This window comes from Oncorhynchus mykiss, chromosome 3 (assembly GCF_057628025.1).
Source record: "Oncorhynchus mykiss isolate SJ-2025 chromosome 3, ASM5762802v1, whole genome shotgun sequence".
NCBI lineage: Eukaryota > Metazoa > Chordata > Actinopteri > Salmoniformes > Salmonidae > Oncorhynchus > Oncorhynchus mykiss.
In genome coordinates this window covers 73845868-73867559 of record NC_143024.1, presented here as the reverse complement: position 1 = coordinate 73867559, position 21692 = coordinate 73845868, and the positions used below count along the sequence as shown (strand labels likewise).

General features: G+C 42.5%; 1 protein-coding gene across 30 annotated transcripts in view; it reads left to right on the top strand.

The window, feature by feature from the left end:
• The window catches only part of map4k4 (mitogen-activated protein kinase kinase kinase kinase 4), a 114530-nt gene that overhangs the window by 44565 nt on the left and 48273 nt on the right, over positions 1-21692 (top strand). For 28 of the 30 annotated variants that reach the window (XM_090230116.1, XM_090230101.1, XM_090230117.1 and 25 more), the window contains one exon: positions 20655-20711. In XM_090230116.1, the coding sequence (XP_090086242.1) occupies positions 20655-20711 (57 nt within the window). Of the gene's footprint in view, positions 1-2603; positions 2692-20654; positions 20712-21692 lie in introns of those variants that run through there. The other 2 variants (XM_090230104.1, XM_090230099.1) reach the window with 2 other exon arrangements.

Sequence of the window (21692 nt, the reverse complement as noted above, 5' to 3'; positions counted from 1 at the left end):
CGAGCTACTGTCTGTTCACACCGGTATCATCCAGAAGGCGAGGACGGTACAGGTGAATCAAGGCTGGGACTGAGAGACTGAAAAATAGCTATCAAACTGTCAAATCGTCATCACTAACTCAGTGAGACTGCTGCCTACACTGAGACCCAATCACTGAACACGTGACTAACCTACAAACAAATAAATGTATGAATGGATCCACAGTCCCTTCTCCGTTTTCATGAAAAGGGGGACAATAGACCTCCCCAAATGGGCACTTTTCTACATTTGCAAGCAGCAGGACAGGTACTTCTATGCATGCTCAGGCATGCACATTCCCTCAACATTATCAAGGCAGAGAAACCTGATACATGCTCATTGATCACATGGAGCACTCCACACAAAAGACGATTAAAACATTTACCAAACTTGTTATTGATGGCTATGAAATAAACCCAAACTGTAGCAGGTTGTGAACTCTGCGAACAATGTTTCCATTCCGAGAATGAAAAAAGTAAATTACTGTCATTAATACATACATTAACAGAAATGTATGTAACCAAACGATGGGGATTAACGGTACGTTTACTACTGGTGACATATGTAATGGGGAGTTGATAAAAAGTAATCGGGGCAAACGGATAACACAATAAAACAATGAATGCACAGGGATTATAGGGAGACAGTTGAGTGCATTCTGGAGAGAGACATATCTTAGCCACACACCCACACCCCTTCTTCTTGTCTCAACATTTAAAATTATACTCAACACATTACCTTCACACATTTTAGATGCTTTTCACTGACAGCTGCAACTCAATAATCACCTAGGCCTATTGTCATGCGCGATGTCCAAATTGTGGGCGTACCCAAATAGGCATAGGCCTATCTACAATCAACAGCTAATGATCCTCTGTGGCTAAGTCATGCTCTCTGGTGAAGTATTTTGAATGATTTTATTTAGACAGGATTTAATTTTGGCATAACATCAATTTACTTTAGGGGAAGCCAGCATCCGAACAGTGCACTGTGCACCTGCCAACTTTCCTTTCCAATTCGCAAGTGGCTGAAACCAGAGATCTGTATATAATGATGAGATGCTCATGTCTCCACTCTCTAACAATGGGAGTTGTTGTCCCAAAGGCAGAAAGGCAGGCTTATTCTGGACATATTTTGGCAGAATGAGCCCTCTCGCTTCACCTCTTCTACTCTGCTAAAACTATCACATCTGGAGAAAGCATCCGAGCGAGCAAAACAGCGCCCCTCTGTCTTACTATATGTAACCCATATATCTGATGCTGTCTGGAGAAAAAGAGTATGACATGCCATACTCCAGACAACATCAGATACATGGTCTACACATACTGAGACATAGGGGTGCTGTTTCGCTAGCTCTGATGCTTTATCTGAGATTGATGTGTTTTTCTGTCGACACGTGTCTCTGTCAAATAAATGATAAATATTTCAATATTTTATTTGGACAAAGGAGGGTACGGTAGGGCAGGCCAGGCCCCCCAAGGCTTGCCCATAACTCCAGGACTGGTAGCAGTGCTCTTCTTGCTTCACAACCCAGTCAGAGAAACTAGGCCATTGGCTTCTCACAGACAGAAACAAAAAATACCAGGCAGGCAGGCAGGCAGGATGAACAGCTGACCCCTATTGGCACATGCGTGTAGTCAAACAGAGCTCTGTCAGACAACATACATGCATCAGTGTTTCGTAATGGTTGCCTGTATGACTAGCTGGCTGCACTCTATCCGATGAGGCTTCTGTCCTTGAAATGGTTGATGTGTAAAAATCGGATAGAGCTCTGTTTGACTACATGTGTGTGCCAATAGGGGTCAGCTGTTCATCCTGCCTGCCTGCCTGGTATTTTTTTGTTCTGGGTTGTCTTGTTCTGGGTTGTCTTGGATTTCTAAGCTTATTTATAATGGTCTGGTTTTATTCCGTTCCCCCATCTGATGTTGAGGGCAATTGTCACTTCTCATAGCAATAATGCATAATAAAGTCAGAGCTTGGAGAATAAATCATACCAGAAAGCCAGACCTAGCTTCTCCTCTTATTTGCTAAGAGCTAGGCTAGCGCAGCCATTAGCACTCCCCATCAGTTTGAGGGCATAGGGGCTAATAGCTAACACAGACAGCGCCCGCTAATCAAGTTAGCGCTTTCACCTGCCCTCCCCTCTCTGATTAGCCTTTAATATTGGTTCCAGGTTTAAATTAATCCGTTTCTGGCCTATAAGGGTACAGATTCCATTGCAAAATCAGGTTTCACTATTCTCTCAATTTCTCTCCCTTTCTCTATTTTCTCAATTTCTCTCCCTTTCTCTATTCTCTCAATTTTTCTCCCTTTCTGTCTTCTCCTTTCTGCTTTTTTTTGTCTCTTTCCTCTTACCTAAATACTCTGCCCCTTCACTGACCCTGACTGTGTTTACCAGTGTGACTTAAACGGTCAGCTGATCTGGTTTGATGTTGGATCAGAGGGCAGTATGGGATGGGAGGAGATAACATGCTCTTTGAGACTATTGTATCATAACCCTTTCCCAGGCACAGGATGTAAATGTTGAACACAATCTTTCTATAGGCGTCTCCAGTGACTCCATAATAGTTTGCCCCTCACCGGATGAGAAGGGGGTATCTGCATCCCAATATGGCGACCGGAGTATGGGTGGGTGTGTCGAAAGGAAAGTAGTGGGCATGTGGAAAGGAGTAGGTGAGTCGAAACTGCTCTGCTATAGGTTAGACATTTTTGTTTGAGTGGTGTTTTTTCTTTAATTTCTTACGACACAACTCACCGTACGTTGAGCTACCGTACCGTGAGTTAGGACTTCGGTTTTTAAGCCATAGGATGAGTCTAAGTCGTATTTCACTGTTAGTTTTACTAATAATTGTAGAATTTTAGTTATAAAACTGACGATTGTTTATTTTTTATTTAAAGTGTTGATAATGGGTGTACTTGCGTTGTGTGGCTGTGCAGCTATCACCCTGATATTGGCTACTAGGTTGCTACTTTCCATACCGTTGCCGTTCATTCCCTCCCCATTGAGTAGTAGACTATGTATGCATCAAGGTGACATCTAGATGGTTATCGATATTAGTTATTTGATGCGTAGGCTGCTATCCTACTCGAAAATAAAATCATGTAAGAGAAAAAAAATGGCCACGTTAGCGACACGATTGTGATACCGAGTAGGAAGCACTTCAAGCTTATCGACTCGTTGTGCAGCCCAATCAGCCACGCAAAACGGTCTTGAGTGGCAACAAATCCGCCCAATTCACTTTCCATACACCCACTCCTTTCGACACACCTACTTGCCCCATACTCTGGTCGCCGTATTGGGCTACCCATACATGCATTGGATAACAGGAATGCCAACTAGACTCTAATTTGGGGCATAGAGAATAGAGTCAAAGGTCGTAGATTAGTAGAACAGTAGTTGGATGCCCATAGTGGTTTGGGAACGCTATTTGTTCCTTTGGCAGTTTGTTGCAGTAATTAGTAAGAACTCTGGACTACGGATCTGATTTGTATCTAGCAGCCGCTTTAGTAGCCATCTTCCTCAGCTTCCAAATCCTCATTGTTTTGTTTCCCAGTGTTAATATAAGAAAGCTTTCCTTTGAGTCCATTTGTTGTATGAATTCTCTCTGATTCCTATCTCTATAATTCACTCATCCCAGATCCACACTCTCTGAATGAGTCTATGAAATAAAATCATAAACATTCCCCGTCTCTCTCTCTCTGGACGAGGTGGATCTGACTGGGCGAGGCGGTGTTCCAGACGATAGCGCTCTTTATTAACATGAATAATAGTGTTGGACAGCGCGGTAATCCTCCTGTGTGCTCAAGGCTTCACCAGGCTTTATTCAAGGGCTCAGGTCTGGCCCAGGGGGAGAGGGGGAGACTGGGGGGAGAGAGAGCAGCACTGCCCCTGCCTCTCCAGCTCCACCCTTTTGGCTGTTTTCACTGGTGATCCTCCTGCTTCAAAAGAGGAATGTGAAATGGGGATGGGTGGATGATTGGGGGGGGGTCCTCTTTTTGTGTGTGTGTGTCTGTCTGTCTGTCAGTCTGTCTGTCTGTAGGCTACACACAATAGAGCAGGGAATGCATAGTGGAGCTGCAGTCTTTTCCTAGCTTCTCGCTCCTGATGGCTGGTAGATGGTTGAAGCAATGCTTCCCTATAAGGTTCTAGGCAGTACAAATAGGAAAGCAAAGCAACAACCAGGGCCTCGGGGCCCAACATATTTACTGGGTTGAAGATACCAGTCATGCCTTTGGAAACCAAAGCAGCCATTTGAGCTGTATGTACAGTCAGCCAGTCTGTAAACTCACTACGTTATAGTGTATAATTTAAAGCTGCTGCAAAATGGATGTCCATTTCCGTCTCCAAACGGTCTTATGTTTAGATTTGAAGATGTTTAGAATGCGTCTCTGCTCTTCTGGTGGAAGCGTGATGATTTACTTCACACTATCCAGAGTGCTGATTTTGGAACACCTTTCATGTCGTGGTCTGTCACCGCTTATAAACCGTATCCATGTCAGTGTGTGTAACTCAAACCCCAGTGTATCTAAAAATGGGCTGAGCATCCTTGGGTGATGGAAAGTTGTGCCACTGCCCAGAATTGAACTTCTTACTTACTAGTTAGTACTTGACCTGATAGCATGCGCAACACACACTTTCACCATACACAGACCAATGCACACATGCATGCACTCCCTCCTCCCATGCCTCTTTCTGGTCAATTTTTGCAATTTATTAACATACATTTTTGTCCTCAACTAATAGATAGCCTATTTATCTCCTCACTACCTCTCCCCACCCAAGCTCATATTATAGATATTGTATGTCTGAGAGTGGTATGCTTTTGCATTCTTTAACTCCACAGATCTTACCTGAATAGCAGAAGCAGCAGCCCAGCCGCTCTGTGGGAGTGGAACAGCAGTACTAAGAGATTTCTATCTGTTTACAGGCCAGCCGATACTCCTCCTTGCTTGTTGCAGCTGCACTGCAACGATCAATAGAGGTTTATTATTGACCTGGAGGACTCCCACACCCCTCCTTGCCTCTCTCTCATGCCTCTCTCTCCCCCAGAGCAGGGCTGTTTTCTTGGCCTACTTACACAGACCTCCCTGTTCAAACATCCAAGACACAGCAGACCAGACCAGATCACTCTCTGCATCTCAAACCTCCACATTTCTACCTCTGTCTCTGTGGCTGGAAGAGCAAGCAGCATCTCTCCATCTAAAACAGCCTTCATTTCAGACCATTTTCTTTAACCATCTCCATTTCAAAGCAGCATTAGTTCGCTTCGCCACATCCCTGTTTTCATCACCAGGGCCATTCAGCAGTTCACCACACACCTCTCCATCTCCCTCAATGGAGAGTGGTAGTGGTGTAATCCCCTGAGTCTCTTGCACATGACTCTACATTACTTTATAGACCGGTGCTGCACTAAAGTGCAGGGTGGTTGCATGTGTTTGTGTGTAAATCAAGTCAAATCAACATTAATTGGTTGCATACACAGATTTGCAGATATTATCGCAGGTGCAGCGAAATGCTTGTGTTTCCAGCTCCAGCAGTGTAGCAATGTTCCCTCACATTTTTTCGTCACTGAGCTCATTTCAGGTCTGCTGAGCGCAAACTTGAATGTTGTGAAAATTCTGTGCAACTTCCAGCGCCATTTACTGTGAACACTGAGGCTGTACCTGCTTTAAGTTACAGTTTTAACAATGACCATATAGGCTACTGTGACTATTTGATCATAATGTAGGCCTACCATAGTGGCCTACCATCAAAAATAATGGAATGAATGCATCCCATATCATTTTAACATGGAAAAGGCTGTTCTATCATTCAGCCTACAGTAGCAGCCAATGTGTGGTGTTCAATAAAGGCTTACATTCCATGAGACTTTTGAAAAAAACATACAGGGCTTGACATGAACTTCTTTATGCAAGGAGGTGACTGAAAATGTTGTATTGTTTGACGCAAGAAACCACTTTACAAAATAAAATGCATTATTATTCCCATACCATTATTACAGAGAATCAGACACATTATACTACCCTCTACCTATTGGCTACTTAGCTTATTCAAGTCTGTCTCAAAATACAACACAGCCCCTTTAAGACAAAAAAAAGCTCTTTACCTGATTCGCTTTTCAAAGATGTCTAGAAATGTACACGTTTTGCGCTTTTGTGGGAAGCAATCACCCCTATTGTTGACTACAAATTATCTAAAACAGGGCTAATTTCTCACTAACTAGCAAAGGATATGAACAAAATGTGCACGCGTGGCTGCATGCAGCTCTTACTTTGATCTCAGAACAGGCGCATGTACTCAGAACCGCTCATGCTGTAAACACAGTCCAGTTGAACGTAAATGGCACAGATCCATATAGGCCTACTGCAGCTTTGATTTGTTTATGCCACACCGGTCTGTGTAGAGTACGGGCTGAGTAGTGTGTGTCAATGCAATAGAATCCTACTCCGATGCGTTCTGCCTACAACAAAATCTTTTGCATAGTTTGTTTTGTTGCGTTGAAAGTGGCTACAGTAAAGGTAAATGTTGATAGTGTTAACAGAGAACTCTAGAACAGTGTTCACCAACCTTTTCTGAGTCAAGATCACTTTTTGAGTCAAAATGCAAGCCGAGATCTACCGCTCCGATTGTTTTTTTAACATGACTTAAAAAATGTAAGCCTGTGCAACATTAACCAATTTAAAACAGTACTGTAGCAGTGAGGTTTGTGCAGTAAGCTATGGCCCAATACATTATCAGCGCATATTGTTTGAATTGCCGTGCCAATTCATTGTTCTTCAGGTCGTTTAAAAATATATATATTTCAAAATTTGAGGTAGGCTATGTGATGGTAGAGCCGTTGTTGTATTACTTGTGAGGCACAGCTGAGTGAGCATACATTTAAATAATTCGCTTTTTATTTCAATATTACTGGGCTGATGGTGCCTGAATCTGATGCTCAGTCTCAGTGGAGGGAGAACAGCAGACTGAGGGTCTGCCTCTCAACAGCCCTCCACTCTCCCTTTCCTCCACTGACACTGACCAAAAGGGCCTCTGTCTTCCAGCTGATGGCGAAACTCGAGTCGCACTGCATTATTTCGGCCTCATGCACAGATTCATGTTGTTACTCCTATGAACAGAGAAAGTGAAATATTCCTTGATATTAAAAAATACCCAACTGCAGTCTTGTTGTGGCGCTGAGTGGAAATGGGAAGAAGGCACATTTTATGGCTTATAAAGGTGTTGAATACAAAGTGTTGACAGTGCTGAGTAAGAACTTAAACATGAACTCAGTCATAACAACAGCATCTCTTTGCTCTATTTGTTGACAGTCTCTCTCTAATCATTGTTTTAAACATTTTGAAATCTCATTTGTGTGTAGATTTCTTATGCCTGCTACGTTACTGCAGACACGGTATTCTGAGGCATTCGATTGACCTGCGGGAAGCTTATAGTGCACACTTTGCTCTCAGGGCCCACTGGGAAGACAGAGTTTGTACCTTCAGACACCTGAAATGGTTCAAAATCGCAACCTTTTGCCTAACTGGCACACAGAGCAGCTGAATTGTGTACACCTACTGCCAAACAGCCCAGAGGAATAAAAATGTTGGCTTTAATGTTGGGTTTTTTACATAAAGGTTTGGTGGTCGACTAGGAATGCCTTGGAGGTCGACCAATCGATCCCGATAGACCGGTTGGTGATCACTGCTCCAGAAAGTTGAGTGAAGTTCAATCTCGTGCTTCTCTGATATTTCGGCGCTGCTGCACGCGCACAGCTTAGAGGGAATATTGCAGTATAGTAATAATACCTAAAAAGAACTCAACCATATGCACATAATCCAAAAAGAAAGAAATTTAGAAATATCAGAACGAGACATGTCAGAATCAGGAAAACAAATATACAGTACCAGTCAAAAGTTTGGACACACCTAGTCATTCATGGGTTTTCCTATATTTTTTGTATTTTATACATTGTCAAAATAATAGTGAAGGCATCAAAATATGAAATAACACATATGGAATCATGTAGTAACCAAAAAAGTATTAAACAAATCAAAATATATTTAATATTTGAGACTCTTCAAAGTAGCCACCCTTTGCCTTGATGACAGCTTTGGACACTCTTGGCATTCTCTCAACCAGTTTCATGAGGTAGTCACCTGGAATGCATTTCAAATAACAGGTGTGCCTTGTTAAAAGTTAATATGGGGAATTTCTTTCCTTCTTAATGCATTTGAGCCAATCAGTTGTGTTGTGACAAGGTAGGGGGGAGCGGGGTATACAGAAGATAGCCCTATTTGGTAAAAGACCAAGCCCATATTATGGCAAGAACAGATCAAATAAGCAAAGAGAAACTACAGTCCATCATTACTTTAAGACATGAAGGTCAGTCAATACAGAAAAGTGCCGTCGCAAAAACCATCAAGCGCTATGATGAAACTGGCTCTCATGAGGACCGCCACAGGATAGGAAGACCCAAAGTTACCTCTGCATCAGAGGATAAGTTCATTAGACTTACCAGCCTCAGAAATTGCAGCCCAAATAAATGCTTCACAGAGTTCAAGTAACAGACACATCAACTGTTCAGAGGAGACTGTGAATCAGGCCTTCATGGTCAAATTCCTGCAAAGAAACCACTACTGAAGGACAACAATAATAAGAAGAGACTTGCTTGGGCCAAGAAACATGAGCAATGGACATTAGACCGGTGGAAATCTGTCCCTTGGTCTGATGAGCCAAATTTGAGATGTTTGGTTCCAACCGCTGTGTCTTTGTGAGATGCAGAGTAGATGAACGGATGATATCCGCATGTGTGGTTCCCACAGTGAAGCATGGAGGAGGAGGACGTGTGATAGTGTGGAGATGCTTTGCTGGTGACACTGTCAGTGATTTATTTAGAATTGAAGGCACACTTAACCAGCATGGCTACCATAGCATTCTGCAGTGATACGCCGTCCCATCTAGTTTCCGCTTAGTGGGACTATCATTTGTTTAAAATGTCAGGAATTGTAAACTGAGTTTACTGTATATACAGTTGAAGTCGGAAGTTTACATACACCTTAGCCAAATACATTTAAACTCAGTTTTTCACAATTCCTGACATTTAATCCGAATAAAAATTCCCCGTTTTAGGCCAGTTAGGATCGCCACTTTATTTTAAGAATGTGAAATGTCAGAATAATAGTAGAGGGAATGATTTATTTAAGCTTTTATTTCTTTCATCACATTCCCAGTGGGCCAGAAGTTTACATACACTCAATTAATATTTGGTAGCATTGCCTTTAAATTGTTTACCTTTGGTCAAACATTCCAGGTAGCCTTCCACAAGCTCCCCACAATAAGTTGAGTGAATTTTGGTCCATTCCTCCTGACAGCTGGTGTAACTGAGTCAGGTTTGTAGGCCTCCTTGCTCACACACGTTTTTTCAGTTCTTCCCACAAATGTTCTATTGTATTGAGGTCAGGGCTTTGTGTTCTTCAGCCTGCAAGCCTTCCCCTTTTTCCTCCAAACATAACGATGGTCATTGTGGCTAAATAGTTATATTTTTGTTTCATCAGACCAGAGGACATTTCTCCAAAAGGTACGATCTTTATCCCCATGTGCAGTTGCAAACCACAGTCTGGCTTTTTATGGCGGTTTTGGAGCAGTGACTTCTTCCTTGCTGAGCAGCCTTTCAGGTTATGTCGATATAGCACTCGTTTTACTTTTACGTTTTACTTATTCTTCCAGCATCTTCACAAGGTCCTTTGCTGTTGTTCTGGCATTGATTTGCACTTTTTGCACCAAATTACATTCATCTCTAGGAGACAGAATGTGTCTCCTTCCTCAGCGGTATGACGGCTGCATGGTCCCATGGTGTTTATACTTGCGTACCAGTTATACTTGCATACCGTTTGTACAGATGAACATGGTACATTCAGGCATTTGGAAATTGCTCTCAAGGATGAACCAGACTTGTGGAGGTCTACAATTTTTTTTCTGAAGTCTTGGCTGATTTCTTTTGATTTTCCATGATGTAAAGCAAAGATGCACTGGGTTTAAAGGTATGCCTTGAAATACATCCACAGGTACACCTCCAATTGACTCAAATTATGTCAATTAGCCTATAAGAAGCTTCTAAAGCCATGAGATTATTTTCTGGAATTTTCTAAGCTGTGTAAAGGCACAGTCAACTTAGTGTATGTTAACTTCTGACCCACTGTAATTGTGATACAGTGAATTATAAGTGAAATAATCTGTCTGTAAACAATTGTTGGAAAAATTACTTGTGTCATGCACAAAGTAGATGTCCTAACTTGCCAAAACTATAGTTTGTTAACAAGAAATTTGTGGAGTGGTTGAAAAATGAGTTTTAATGACTCCAACCTAAGTGTATGTAAACTTCTGACTTCAATTGTGTATATGTATACATACATAAGTGTATGTCTACATGTAAGAAAAGCAACCATACCATATGGTGGGCTAATTCATAGCACTTCTTCCCAGTGAGAAAGGGTTGTGGAGATGGTGGAAGAGAATAGAGATTGGTTTGGTTCTGTTATCTGGAATGCAGTGCTTCTACATTAATTCCTCCTCTCCGCTGGTCCTCTTGTCTCTTCTCTCCCCCCTTAGTGTGTGTGTGTCTCTGGGAGTGGGCTGGAGTGGTATGCAGCTGCTGTATGTCACCCCACTGTGTGTGTGTGTGTGTGTGTGTGTGTGAGCAGGCACTGTAGCTCGTACAGGGATGGTTATAACATCACATTCCAAAAATCATCCTGTGATGAATCGTTGTCTCTGCTAACTCAGTGATTAGCATAATTAACATAAGTATAATGACATGCATTATTGGTTCGATCAATAAAGCCTTATTGTAGATGCAATAGCATGTTAACGCTGTGGGGCTAATAATGCTAGAGATTTACTTGCTGAGATAGAGTATGAGGCAGTCTTAGTAAGCTGCATGGACAGTTAGCTCTTAGTTTGTGTGTGTGTGTGTGTGTGTGTTTATGCCTCCAGCTTTTGGGACAAGGGGTTCTTTATTGCAACCCTCTGGGCTTGGGGGATGGGACAAGGGGTCCAGGTGCATGCACCCCTAAGGGGTCTAGGTTTTTGGTCACTCGAGGACTCCATACAATTCCATGTCCAGGGCATAGGTTTGGTTAAGTTTAAGTTTTTAAACAATCCTAATGTGACTTGGATTAAAGGATAAGCGCCTAGACTGGTGCAAGAAATATGGTAAAAGGAAACTCTCTTTCCCATGTTTACACCAATCCAATGTTTTTTTAACTTTAGTAGTAGATGTAAGAAGAATCAAGTACCTCAACCAACCAAGATTTTCTGGTTTATCTTGAAGAAGACTGCGTTCCATAGAGGTGGTCATTCGGTATGCCAAGCCTGATGTCAAGCTTAATATTCTCTCCACGAACGCTCAGGATGCAGGGGAAGAAACCAGATCCAGTGTCACAACTTTGGATAAACAGCCATCCTTGCCTTGCAGAACTGGAGCGGTGACTCTGTAAACATACCCCCCTTTACCTCTTCCAGGTATTTCCGCAGCTCACACAGGGCACTTGATGCCCTGCCAGGTTGAGCCTCTGGCTGGACAGTGACCTCAGACACAATCTTCAATGTGATTAAGCTATATTTCTGAAGAACTGGTCGAGATGCTTGCTGGATTCAACGTGCTGGCATCTTGCTGGTGTCCTGCTGTTCCACTGCTGTACTCTCTAATTTGCTGAAGTACAAAATACTCTGCTTCCCTCATCAGTGGCTCCATCTCTGTTGAGACAGACTTGGGTCCATTAGGCAAGCTGCTGCAGGGTTTGAGCGAAGCGCTCAAACAGTGACTTCAGGAGGACCTGTGCCAACTGTTTTACAACAGTAGTTGACTGCAAGTGTGCCTCAAGGTTGAGAAGGCAAGGCACCGCAACTGGCTGTCAGTTTGAAGTTGGTCGGTGTGGATTGCAAACGACTCCAGCAACTTCACAAGCTGCTCTAGCTTGTCCCAGTCACACTCTGTGCTCGCCCTCAGATTTTCTTACCTATTAGCTACTGATACCAAGTGATACTGATGCACTTGCTAGGCATATTTGAAACACCGGCATCTACTGGCAGCATTTACCTGCCAGATTCAGAAGCTCAAAAACCCCATTAGAAAAAAAGCTTAACACTATTAAATTTTTTTGCCCAAAGTTTAGAATAAATAAACTAAAACTAAACATAATTTATGATCTATTTTATTTAAATTTTTGTACATTTTTTTGTATGTTTGCATTGGCTTATTGATATACGCAGAAAAATATTAATGTATACGTGTTCGAGAGCCTTCACGTGTGTGTGTGTGTGTGTGTGTGTGTGTGTGTGTGTGTGTGTGTGTGTGTGTGTGTGTGCTGGTCCAGGATGACTATACTCCCCTGGTATTTCCTGAGGGAAGTGGCTCTCTGGGCTACGTCTAATCTTGCTTTCATCTTCCTCAGACACGAGATGCTGAACGACACACTTCCAATGCTCTAATACTTTTTCAACTTTGAACTCTTTTTCAGTTTTCTAGTTTGGTGTGTTCTGTACTTGATAGCACTGCTTTTGTGTTCTGTTGCGTTCTTTGTTTGTATTGATTTCCTCCTATTGTGTGTTGGCTTCTGTGTGTTTCTTGTAGTTCCACTCCAAGCCTAATGGGCACGTTCTATTGGCTACTTCATAAACAACAGACTGACACATTAATGCTACTTGTCATCACCATTACTGATATCATTGCATCCATGACTTTTAACGTCACTATCGTCGTCATCAGTAGCAGCACTGTCATCATTGCCAATATGACTACACTTATTTTCCATTTGTTCACCTTAACTGTCCCTTTCCTCTACTCTGGTGAAGACACACTGCTGCCCCCCTCTCTACTGCTCACAGTCAGAACAAACACCCCTCCCATCCCCCATCTCTGCCTCCAGTCAAACACAACAATATAAATCAAAAATAGTCTCACAGAACACTCATAGGTCCTCCTCTCACAGCATCTGTACTAACTAGTCCCAGTCAGTCCTGGACTGTCACGATTATTTACTGCATATCAGCATAATTCATGTTCCTCTATTTGTTGCTATTTGTAGAACAAGAGGTGAGGTAAGATAGTTGGGGATGGGGGTTGGGTTTTGGTTTGGGAGGTTGACCAGACAGGAAGCCAAATTGTGCTCTGGTCCTTTAATGAGGACTCCAGATGTGTGCTGGGGTCAGAGGGCAGAGGTCAGATTCTCATAAGTATTATCTTATGAACTGGTCCCCATAGTCCTAGAAGGCTTCATCACCACATCTCCTTCCCTTGGTGATTACTGATAGGTGAAGGAGTAAGAAGGCTGAAGGAAAAGAGGCCTTCGAGACTGTTATGGAGGAAGTCACTCCAAAATGATCTGCTTGTGGTCAAAGATGCAGGTCTTCCACAGTCAACTGAGACGGTGGATTTTTTTTTTTGTCTCTAATGTCAGAAGCCAGTGTTTCCCCGATATTAATTTAGCAGCGGCTGGTAAGTAGAAAACAGTGCAAGATTTTGGCAGTTAAGCCCATCCCTTTAAGATCAGAGTGACAAGTTAAAACCTATATCTTTAGCAAACAGAGTGAGCAGTGGTGCGAATGAGAGCCAGGATTGCACAACCACTGTGTTCCTTATCATCTCCCTGCAGTGCAGTGGCGTGAATCAGTTATATTTCCGATGGTGTCAACATAATTTTGCCACCACTGCTGAAAACAATCCTGGGGGAAACACTCCAGAAGCCCATCTGTTATATTTTATTTTATATACTTACTATATTTGACTGTGACTAGATGCAGATGGGGAAGTGAACTCATGGAAAAAATAAATACTCACATGGCTGGGGTATTATTGTCCTTTTTGTGTGTGTGTGCGCGTGCCTGTTTGTGTGTGCACCTGTGTGTGTTAGGCAGATAGAGGGAGACACAAGGCTGTGTGTCTGTGGAGTAGAGGAACCTGAGCAGATGATGTCATAAGGGAGTGGGCCTCCTGTGATTGGTTTGGGTGCTGCCGATATCACCTCTCTCACCTTGGAGAGAACACACACACACACACACACACACACACACACACACACACACACACACACACACACACACACACATACTCCTAAACACACACACACACACATACTCCTAAACACACACAAACACACACACACACACATACACACACACACACGTCCACAAACGCACACATGCAAGCACATACACAGCTCTGAGAGTGAAATGGTTGGGTGCCAATCACTTGTGGGTTATTTAACTTCAAAGAGGTCTGAAACAAACCTCACGATGGAGGGATGGAGTTAAAGAGAGTGAATGAGAGACAACTCATTGAGACAAGCCAAAGGTTGACACTGACATCATGACAGGTAGTGATGAATTCTGATCTCCAGTTAGGGGCACGTATACCAACCCTCCTTACCATATGCACCGAGTCACCCTCAGGTCGTGTGTGTGTGTGTGTGTGTGTGTGTGTGTGTGTGTGTGTGTGTGTGTGTGGGTGTGTGTTTTTGTTGAGAATCTGAATAACCGCTAAGATCCGCAGAAATACTTGGCCCTCAGCCTCTTTCTTTCTTTGCTCCCTCTTATTCCCCATCTCCCTCTATCTCCTTCTTCTTCCATGCCACCTCTGCACGCCCACATCTCTCTCACACACTCATGTACTTGAAATTGCTAAAAAGGGAGAAAATGTGTTCTACAAATTCTCAAAGTGAGGAAATAAGTCTAGACTGATTAGGCAATAAGCACTGGATATTTATTGTGTGTGTCTTCATCTGTTGTACATGTGTGTGTGTCTGAGTGTATGGTGTTTGCCCAGAGTGAAAGGGCCCAGTGGTCAACCTCTATCAGGTTCCATTAAACGGCAGCATCCATCTTCTTCCTGCATGTGTGGCCATTACACCAGCTCTGCTGAGTCATCCATTACCCCTTGACACACACACACACACACACACACACACACACACACACACACACACACGTTACATTACAGTCCCCAGAAAGAAACACAGCACGCTGTTAAGAGTGATAGGAGTGATAGAAGAGAGTGATAGAAGCCATTTACTGGTCTTCAGCCAACCCTTCTCACACTGTGATTAGTGATACACCGATATCACATTTTTGGCCGATACCGATATCCGATATTTTCCTTGCCAAAAAAAACCCAATACTGATAACCAATATTTACAATTTTAGCGGCCTTTTAAGCATTGTAGTACAGTTAAATAGTTAACACACACACATGGACGCAGCTGTCTAAGGCACTGCATTTCAGTACAAGAGGCGTCACTACAGTCCCTGGTTCAAATCCAGGCTGTATCACATCCAGCCGTGATTGGGAGTCCCATAGGGCTGCGCCCAATTGGCCCAGCATTGTCCGGGTTTGGCCGGGGTAGGCCTTCATTGTTAAAGAAGTATTTGTTCTTAACTGACTTTCCTAGTTAAATAAAAGTTACACACACACTGACTAAAGTTATTTTGTTGGCATTTACGTATGTCCCCATTACCAGTAAAACACAATAAAAACCTATTTCTTTCACTTACTTGTTGTGCTGTTTCGTTATTCATTTGTTCAGTCATTTCATTCTCAACCAGGATTTCTATGGAACGCCGTTTGGGTCTTTGCATGTCAAAAAAGATACACGTCAATAACACTATTTGACGTGTCAAATAAGCTTATTGACCAATCAGGACCTAAATATGACTGCATGTTCCATAATAATTTAATGCGTTCATCCATTTTTTACGTACAGTGCCTTGCGAAAGTATTCGGCCCCCTTGAACTTTGCGACCTTTTGCCACATTTCAGGCTTCAAACATAAAGATATAAAACTGTATTTTTTTGTGAAGAATCAACAACAAGTGGGACACAATCATGAAGTGGAACGACATTTATTGGATATTTCAAACTTTTTTAACAAATCAAAAACTGAAAAATTGGGCGTGCAAAATTATTCAGCCCCTTTACTTTCAGTGCAGCAAACTCTCTCGAGAAGTTCAGTGAGGATCTCTGAATGATCCAATGTTGACCTAAATGACTAATGATGATAAATACAGTCCACCTGTGTGTAATCAAGTCTCCGTATAAATGCACCTGCACTGTGATAGTCTCAGAGGTCCGTCAAAAGCGCAGAGAGCATCATGAAGAACAAGGAACACACCAGGCAGGTCCGAGATACTGTTGTGAAGAAGTTTAAAGCCGGATTTGGATACAAAAAGATTTCCCAAGCTTTAAACATCCCAAGGAGCACTGTGCAAGCGATAATATTGAAATGGAAGGAGTATCAGACCACTGCAAATCTACCAAGACCTGGCCGTCCCTCTAAACTTTCAGCTCATACAAGGAGAAGACTGATCAGAGATGCAGCCAAGAGGCCCATGATCACTCTGGATGAACTGCAGAGATCTACAGCTGAGGTGGGAGACTCTGTCCATAGGACAACAATCAGTCGTATATTGCACAAATCTGGCCTTTATGGAAGAGTGGCAAGAAGAAAGCCATTTCTTAAAGATATCCATAAAAAGTGTTGGGTAAAGTTTGCCACAAGCCACCTGGGAGACACACCAAACATGTGGAAGAAGGTGCTCTGGTCAGATGAAATCAAAATTGAACTTTTTGGCAACAATGCAAAATGTTATGTTTGGCGTAAAAGCAACACAGCTGAACACACCATCCCCACTGTCAAACATGGTGGTGGCAGCATCATGGTTTGGGCCTGCTTTTCTTCAGCAGGGACAGGGAAGATGGATGGAGCCAAATACAGGACCATTCTGGAAGAAAACCTGATGGAGTCTGCAAAAGACCTGAGACTGGGACGGAAATTTGTCTTCCAACAAGACAATGATCCAAAACATAAAGCAAAATCTACAATGGAATGGTTCAAAAATAAACATATCCAGGTGTTAGAATGGCCAAGTCAAAGTCCAGACCTGAATCCAATTGAGAATCTGTGGAAAGAACTGAAAACTGCTGTTCACAAATGCTCTCCATCCAACCTCACTGAGCTCGAGCTGTTTTGCAAGGAGGAATGGGAAAAAATGTCAGTCTCTCGATGTGCAAAACTGATAGAGACATACCCCAAGTGATTGTGTCCCACTTGTTGTTGATTCTTCACAAAAAAATACAGTTTTATATCTTTATGTTTGAAGCCTGAAATGTGGCAAAAGGTCGCAAAGTTCAAAGGGGCTGAATACTTTCGCAAGGCACTGTAGTTATTACACATTGATTACACTATCACTTGTACTTCATGTCACAACGATTAATCGATACGTATGCTATGGTGCTGGTAAAGTTGTCTCATGCACCTACAGTGCTGGTCATAAAAAAAGCTAGCTAGCTCATGGGAGCAAACAATGTTCTTCCCCAAAAACATAGCAAAGCGACAATCTGTTTCAGTTGCTATAGTTAGCTAGCTAACTATATAGCTAGGTGTCATCGTCTAAAATAACCCTAATTTATAAGACAGTTCTTATTTGATTAATGGTGGTCGGGCCCATCTATGTGAAGCTAGCCACAATAAGGATTAGCCACAACAGTGGTCTTTGCGGTTAGCCTTCAAAACAAAAGTATGTCATTGATAGCGATACAAATAGTAGAATTATGCTATAGTTTAATAGATCATGCTAAACGAGGTTGGAATGTTATATAAAATCAACAAAAGACAATAATTTGTTAATTTGACAAATCTGTTGAAATCACACTGGATGTATTATACTTTACAATTGCATTGGGGGCATCCTTACTTATGGATTGTGGATCAATGACATGGGGTATCAGTCTACACCCAGAGAACATTAGCATCGTAGCTCTTATTGTGGGACTCTGAAACAACTGTGAATTGAGCCACATTTATTGTCAACCTATGTGTATTGAACACTATCCAGAGAAAAAACAATGCCGCGTGGATGTTTTGGAGTCTGATAACTCTCAGTAGACTGTTACCTTATTTCATTGATCTCCAATCCTTAGGTAAAGCTGTACAGTACAATATGAATGTCAATACACACAATAAGCTGACTGGGGAGGTGATTTCACACAGTCACAGTCCCACGAAAAGAGCTACAATGCTAATATTTGCGTAAACTCTTCACAGTTGTGTTCTGTGGGTGTCACCGAGTAGACTGATACCCCATTTCATTGCTTCACATTTCAACCTTGTTTAACATTATCTCGTCTAAATATGGCATGAATCCACCAATTGTAACCTTCTGCATCACTTTCAAGGAGGTACTTTTTATTTTGAAGGCAAAACGCAAATTCCCTATTGTGCCTAATCCTTATTGTGGCTAGCTTCACAACACATAACCTGGTCAGGTCGAGCCTCACTAGCCAGATGAAGCTTGCTGGCTGCTATTTATTTTCATGAATTGAAGTTCAATTTCAATAGGCGAACAAGTGGCTACCTTGCTAATGCTTACTCACAAGGATTCCTAAATCATTGCTAAGAATAGTGAAAATGACTGCAGTTTCTACTGTTTTCAGGCTGGTTGTATTGGTGCTATCTAGGTACCAAGCTAAAGCTAGCTAGCTACCCAGAAGTTGCGGTCAAACAAATAATGCTTTATTACCAACATTCGTGGCCGATGTTTGCTTGTTTGCAGACTTTTTTGTTCAGCTTTGACAGTGCTACTGATAGTTGTTCAGCTTTGACAGTGCTACAGAACACACAACATTCTATAATAGAACTGTGTTATTTGATGTGTCAAATTAAAAGCTTATTTAACATGTCAAATAGTGTTACTTGACGTGTATATTTTTTGACACGCAAAGACCCAAACGGCGTTCCCTAGTATGTCGGGAAGCTAAGAGCAGTGACTCTATTACTCTCTAACTCTGGTAGGGCAACATCTGAACAACATCTTGGTAACGTTAGTGTGTACCGGTGCTCGACCAGTCGCAAAAGCCAACATCACCCACGACAGAGAACGGTTGATTGTCAAGAGCAATGAATTCCATTATCTTGGTGTTAATGGATTTCGCCTTTGAGTTGTCTCAATTCAATTTTCTTACTCTTTCAAATGACTGCTCGACTTGTTGACTGCTCGATCCACACAGCAGACATTGTGGGCTAGGTTAGGAATGCTGTGTTGCAAGTGCAGTGCAACATTTTACGTGGCGTCATTACGTCATGTACCTACGTTATATAGGTATGCACGTCAGCTTTGACATTGGTTTTGCACATCAGCGTTAAACTAGACTTCTGGCCGATACCAATGTTGGCATTTTTCGCTAATATCGTCCGATTCCGATATGTTCACCGATATATTGTGCATCCCTAACTGTGATGGTTTCATCAAGTTAATAACATTGCTGTTAGATGACCATTCTGCATTATTGTTGAAAGACCATTTCAAGGCATGAACATCATATGAATAGTATAGGAATTATAAACCTGCAATTTAGTTTTATCTAGGTACCGGTATGTAACAGTGATGGGACTTTTCCTGTTATGCTTACAGGCTGCTCTTGTGTTGTACCTATGTGTGTTTGTGTGTGAATGTGGACTGGTGAGACATTCTTTAATCCCCACAGTCATTAGACAGATCACCAGATTAGATTACCCCCTCTCCCAGACAGAATCCCTCAGGACCACAGCTGCCCTACGCCCTGCCTGGCATTAAACATGCAAATAGGCAGTCCAGTTTTGTTTGATTGGGGGTTGTGAGGGTTTGTGAGTGTGCAGTTCATTTATGGGGCCTTGCTGAGATTTCTGGTCTGGTGAATCCCTGGGCAGCCATGGGTGGAGTGTTAAAGTCTGTCTGGTAGCTGGCAGTGTCCTCTGGGGGTGTTGTGCGGTCCTATGTTGCTGCTGCCTGGTTGAGTTCCCTGCCCTCAGTGGGGTGTCTTTGTCAGTGCCTGAGTAATTTTAAATACACATTTCGACTCAGGCAGGGTTGCCAAGTGCTGAGGATAGGGACACACACACTAGACCTGTCACTCCGCTCCTTCTTTCCTTCAGCCTTCTCTCATCCCTATCGTTAAAAACGTGGTAGGACACGTTGTCATGGTGACTGTTCCATGCAGGGCACTGAAAAGACTAAGCAGACTGGCGCTGGGAAACAGACCCCCAAACTCAGCACTGACATATGCCCATACAACTGTCATGACTCTGGGATTCTCTGTCTTTTCATTCTCCATCTCTCTCTCTCTTATATCTAGCTTACTGTATTCTGTTCAGCATTTGATTCTGATTTGCAAGCAGGTTTTTTATTAAGGTTGTGAACCCATGTCTTTCTTTGCTCTAGTCATCCTTCTTGTCTGCTTGTGCTCCCAGTCAGTCCAGCAAAGCTCTGTGACCCCCTCATTAACCCCCTCCCTTACTATTCCACTACTTCCTCTGTTAACAGAAAATATTATGTAATTGAAGATTGATTTACATTCTGAGGTAACTAAAGACTAGCAAGGGGTCGTAAAGATGGACAGGGTTGTTACTTACGTACCTGATATCTGCCGTTATAGTTTCCATGATTGTCATGTGTAGTGTCCACTCATGGTTAGGAATGAAGCGCTCAAGCTCTTTCTGACTGAAACTACGTCACTTGGATACTTTGCATATCAGGGCTGAAATGTTGTTCACTCATCTCACTCTCTGTCTCTCTCCCGGTCTCTCTCTCTCTGTCTTTGTGTCTCTTTCTCTGTCTCTCTCTGCAGGGCCGACATGTCAAGACAGGACAACTGGCGGCCATCAAGGTCATGGATGTCACAGAGGTAAGCCTTCGCTCGATTGGGAGAGTTTTGTGTGTGATACAACAGAGCGCTGGTTAGACTGACAGTTTCACTTGGCAGTCTCCACACCTTTACTTGGTAGTCCTTTGTCTCCCACATATTCACTTCCATTCATTAGGAGTTCCATGTTGGTTCCCAGTGCTCATATACTACTACTTCCTGAATAATCCAGTGATTTATGACATCACTGTCTAATCCTTCCTTGGACTTATTCTAGACTTTATATTCCCTCCAATAGGCTCCTGAGAGGAACATTTCCTTTTTAAGAACCAGATGGATGTAATTTTACTCATGTCAGACCTGGTTTCAAGACCAAAGAAGAAGCTGGGATCACAGAATAGTACTTGACTCACGGTTCCAGCTATGTTTGATCATTGTTTGGTACTCTATAGCCACCCACATTATAGCCCATGTAGATTTGTGACATACCCCAAGTCGATTTGTATTGCATCTGAGGCCCTAGATATGTCTTAAATATAACCAAAACACAAATAGCTGGATAGTAGTAGTTGCCAAGATTAACCTCCACCTCCCCCTTGCTCTCTCTCCTTCCCTCAATTCCCCTAGTCAATATTTTCCCTCCTAAAATAGCTATAATATGAATGTAGGGCTTCAACCTCCGCAGTATTTTTCCTCTTCATGCCACAAAGCTGAGTTTGTGTTTGGAGCTGGATGGAGTGAATCGCTAGCTTTTCATGTGGCGCTGACTGGTAAGACACTTCAGGAGAGTGGTCACTTCTGCTAGCAAGACAGAGGTCTGGAGTTCGTGCCAGGTATGGACTGAATCGGGAGGAAGTGTTACTTGATAAGCAAGCAGCGTGACATCCTTTAGAACTGCGTATTGTGTGTGTGTGTGTGTGTGTTCCTACACTGGACAACTTTTTACAGCTGTTGTTAAGTCATTGATAATAATCAGCTATTTTTTTCCATGTCATTACATTAAGATAAGGGGGGGTGTCATAG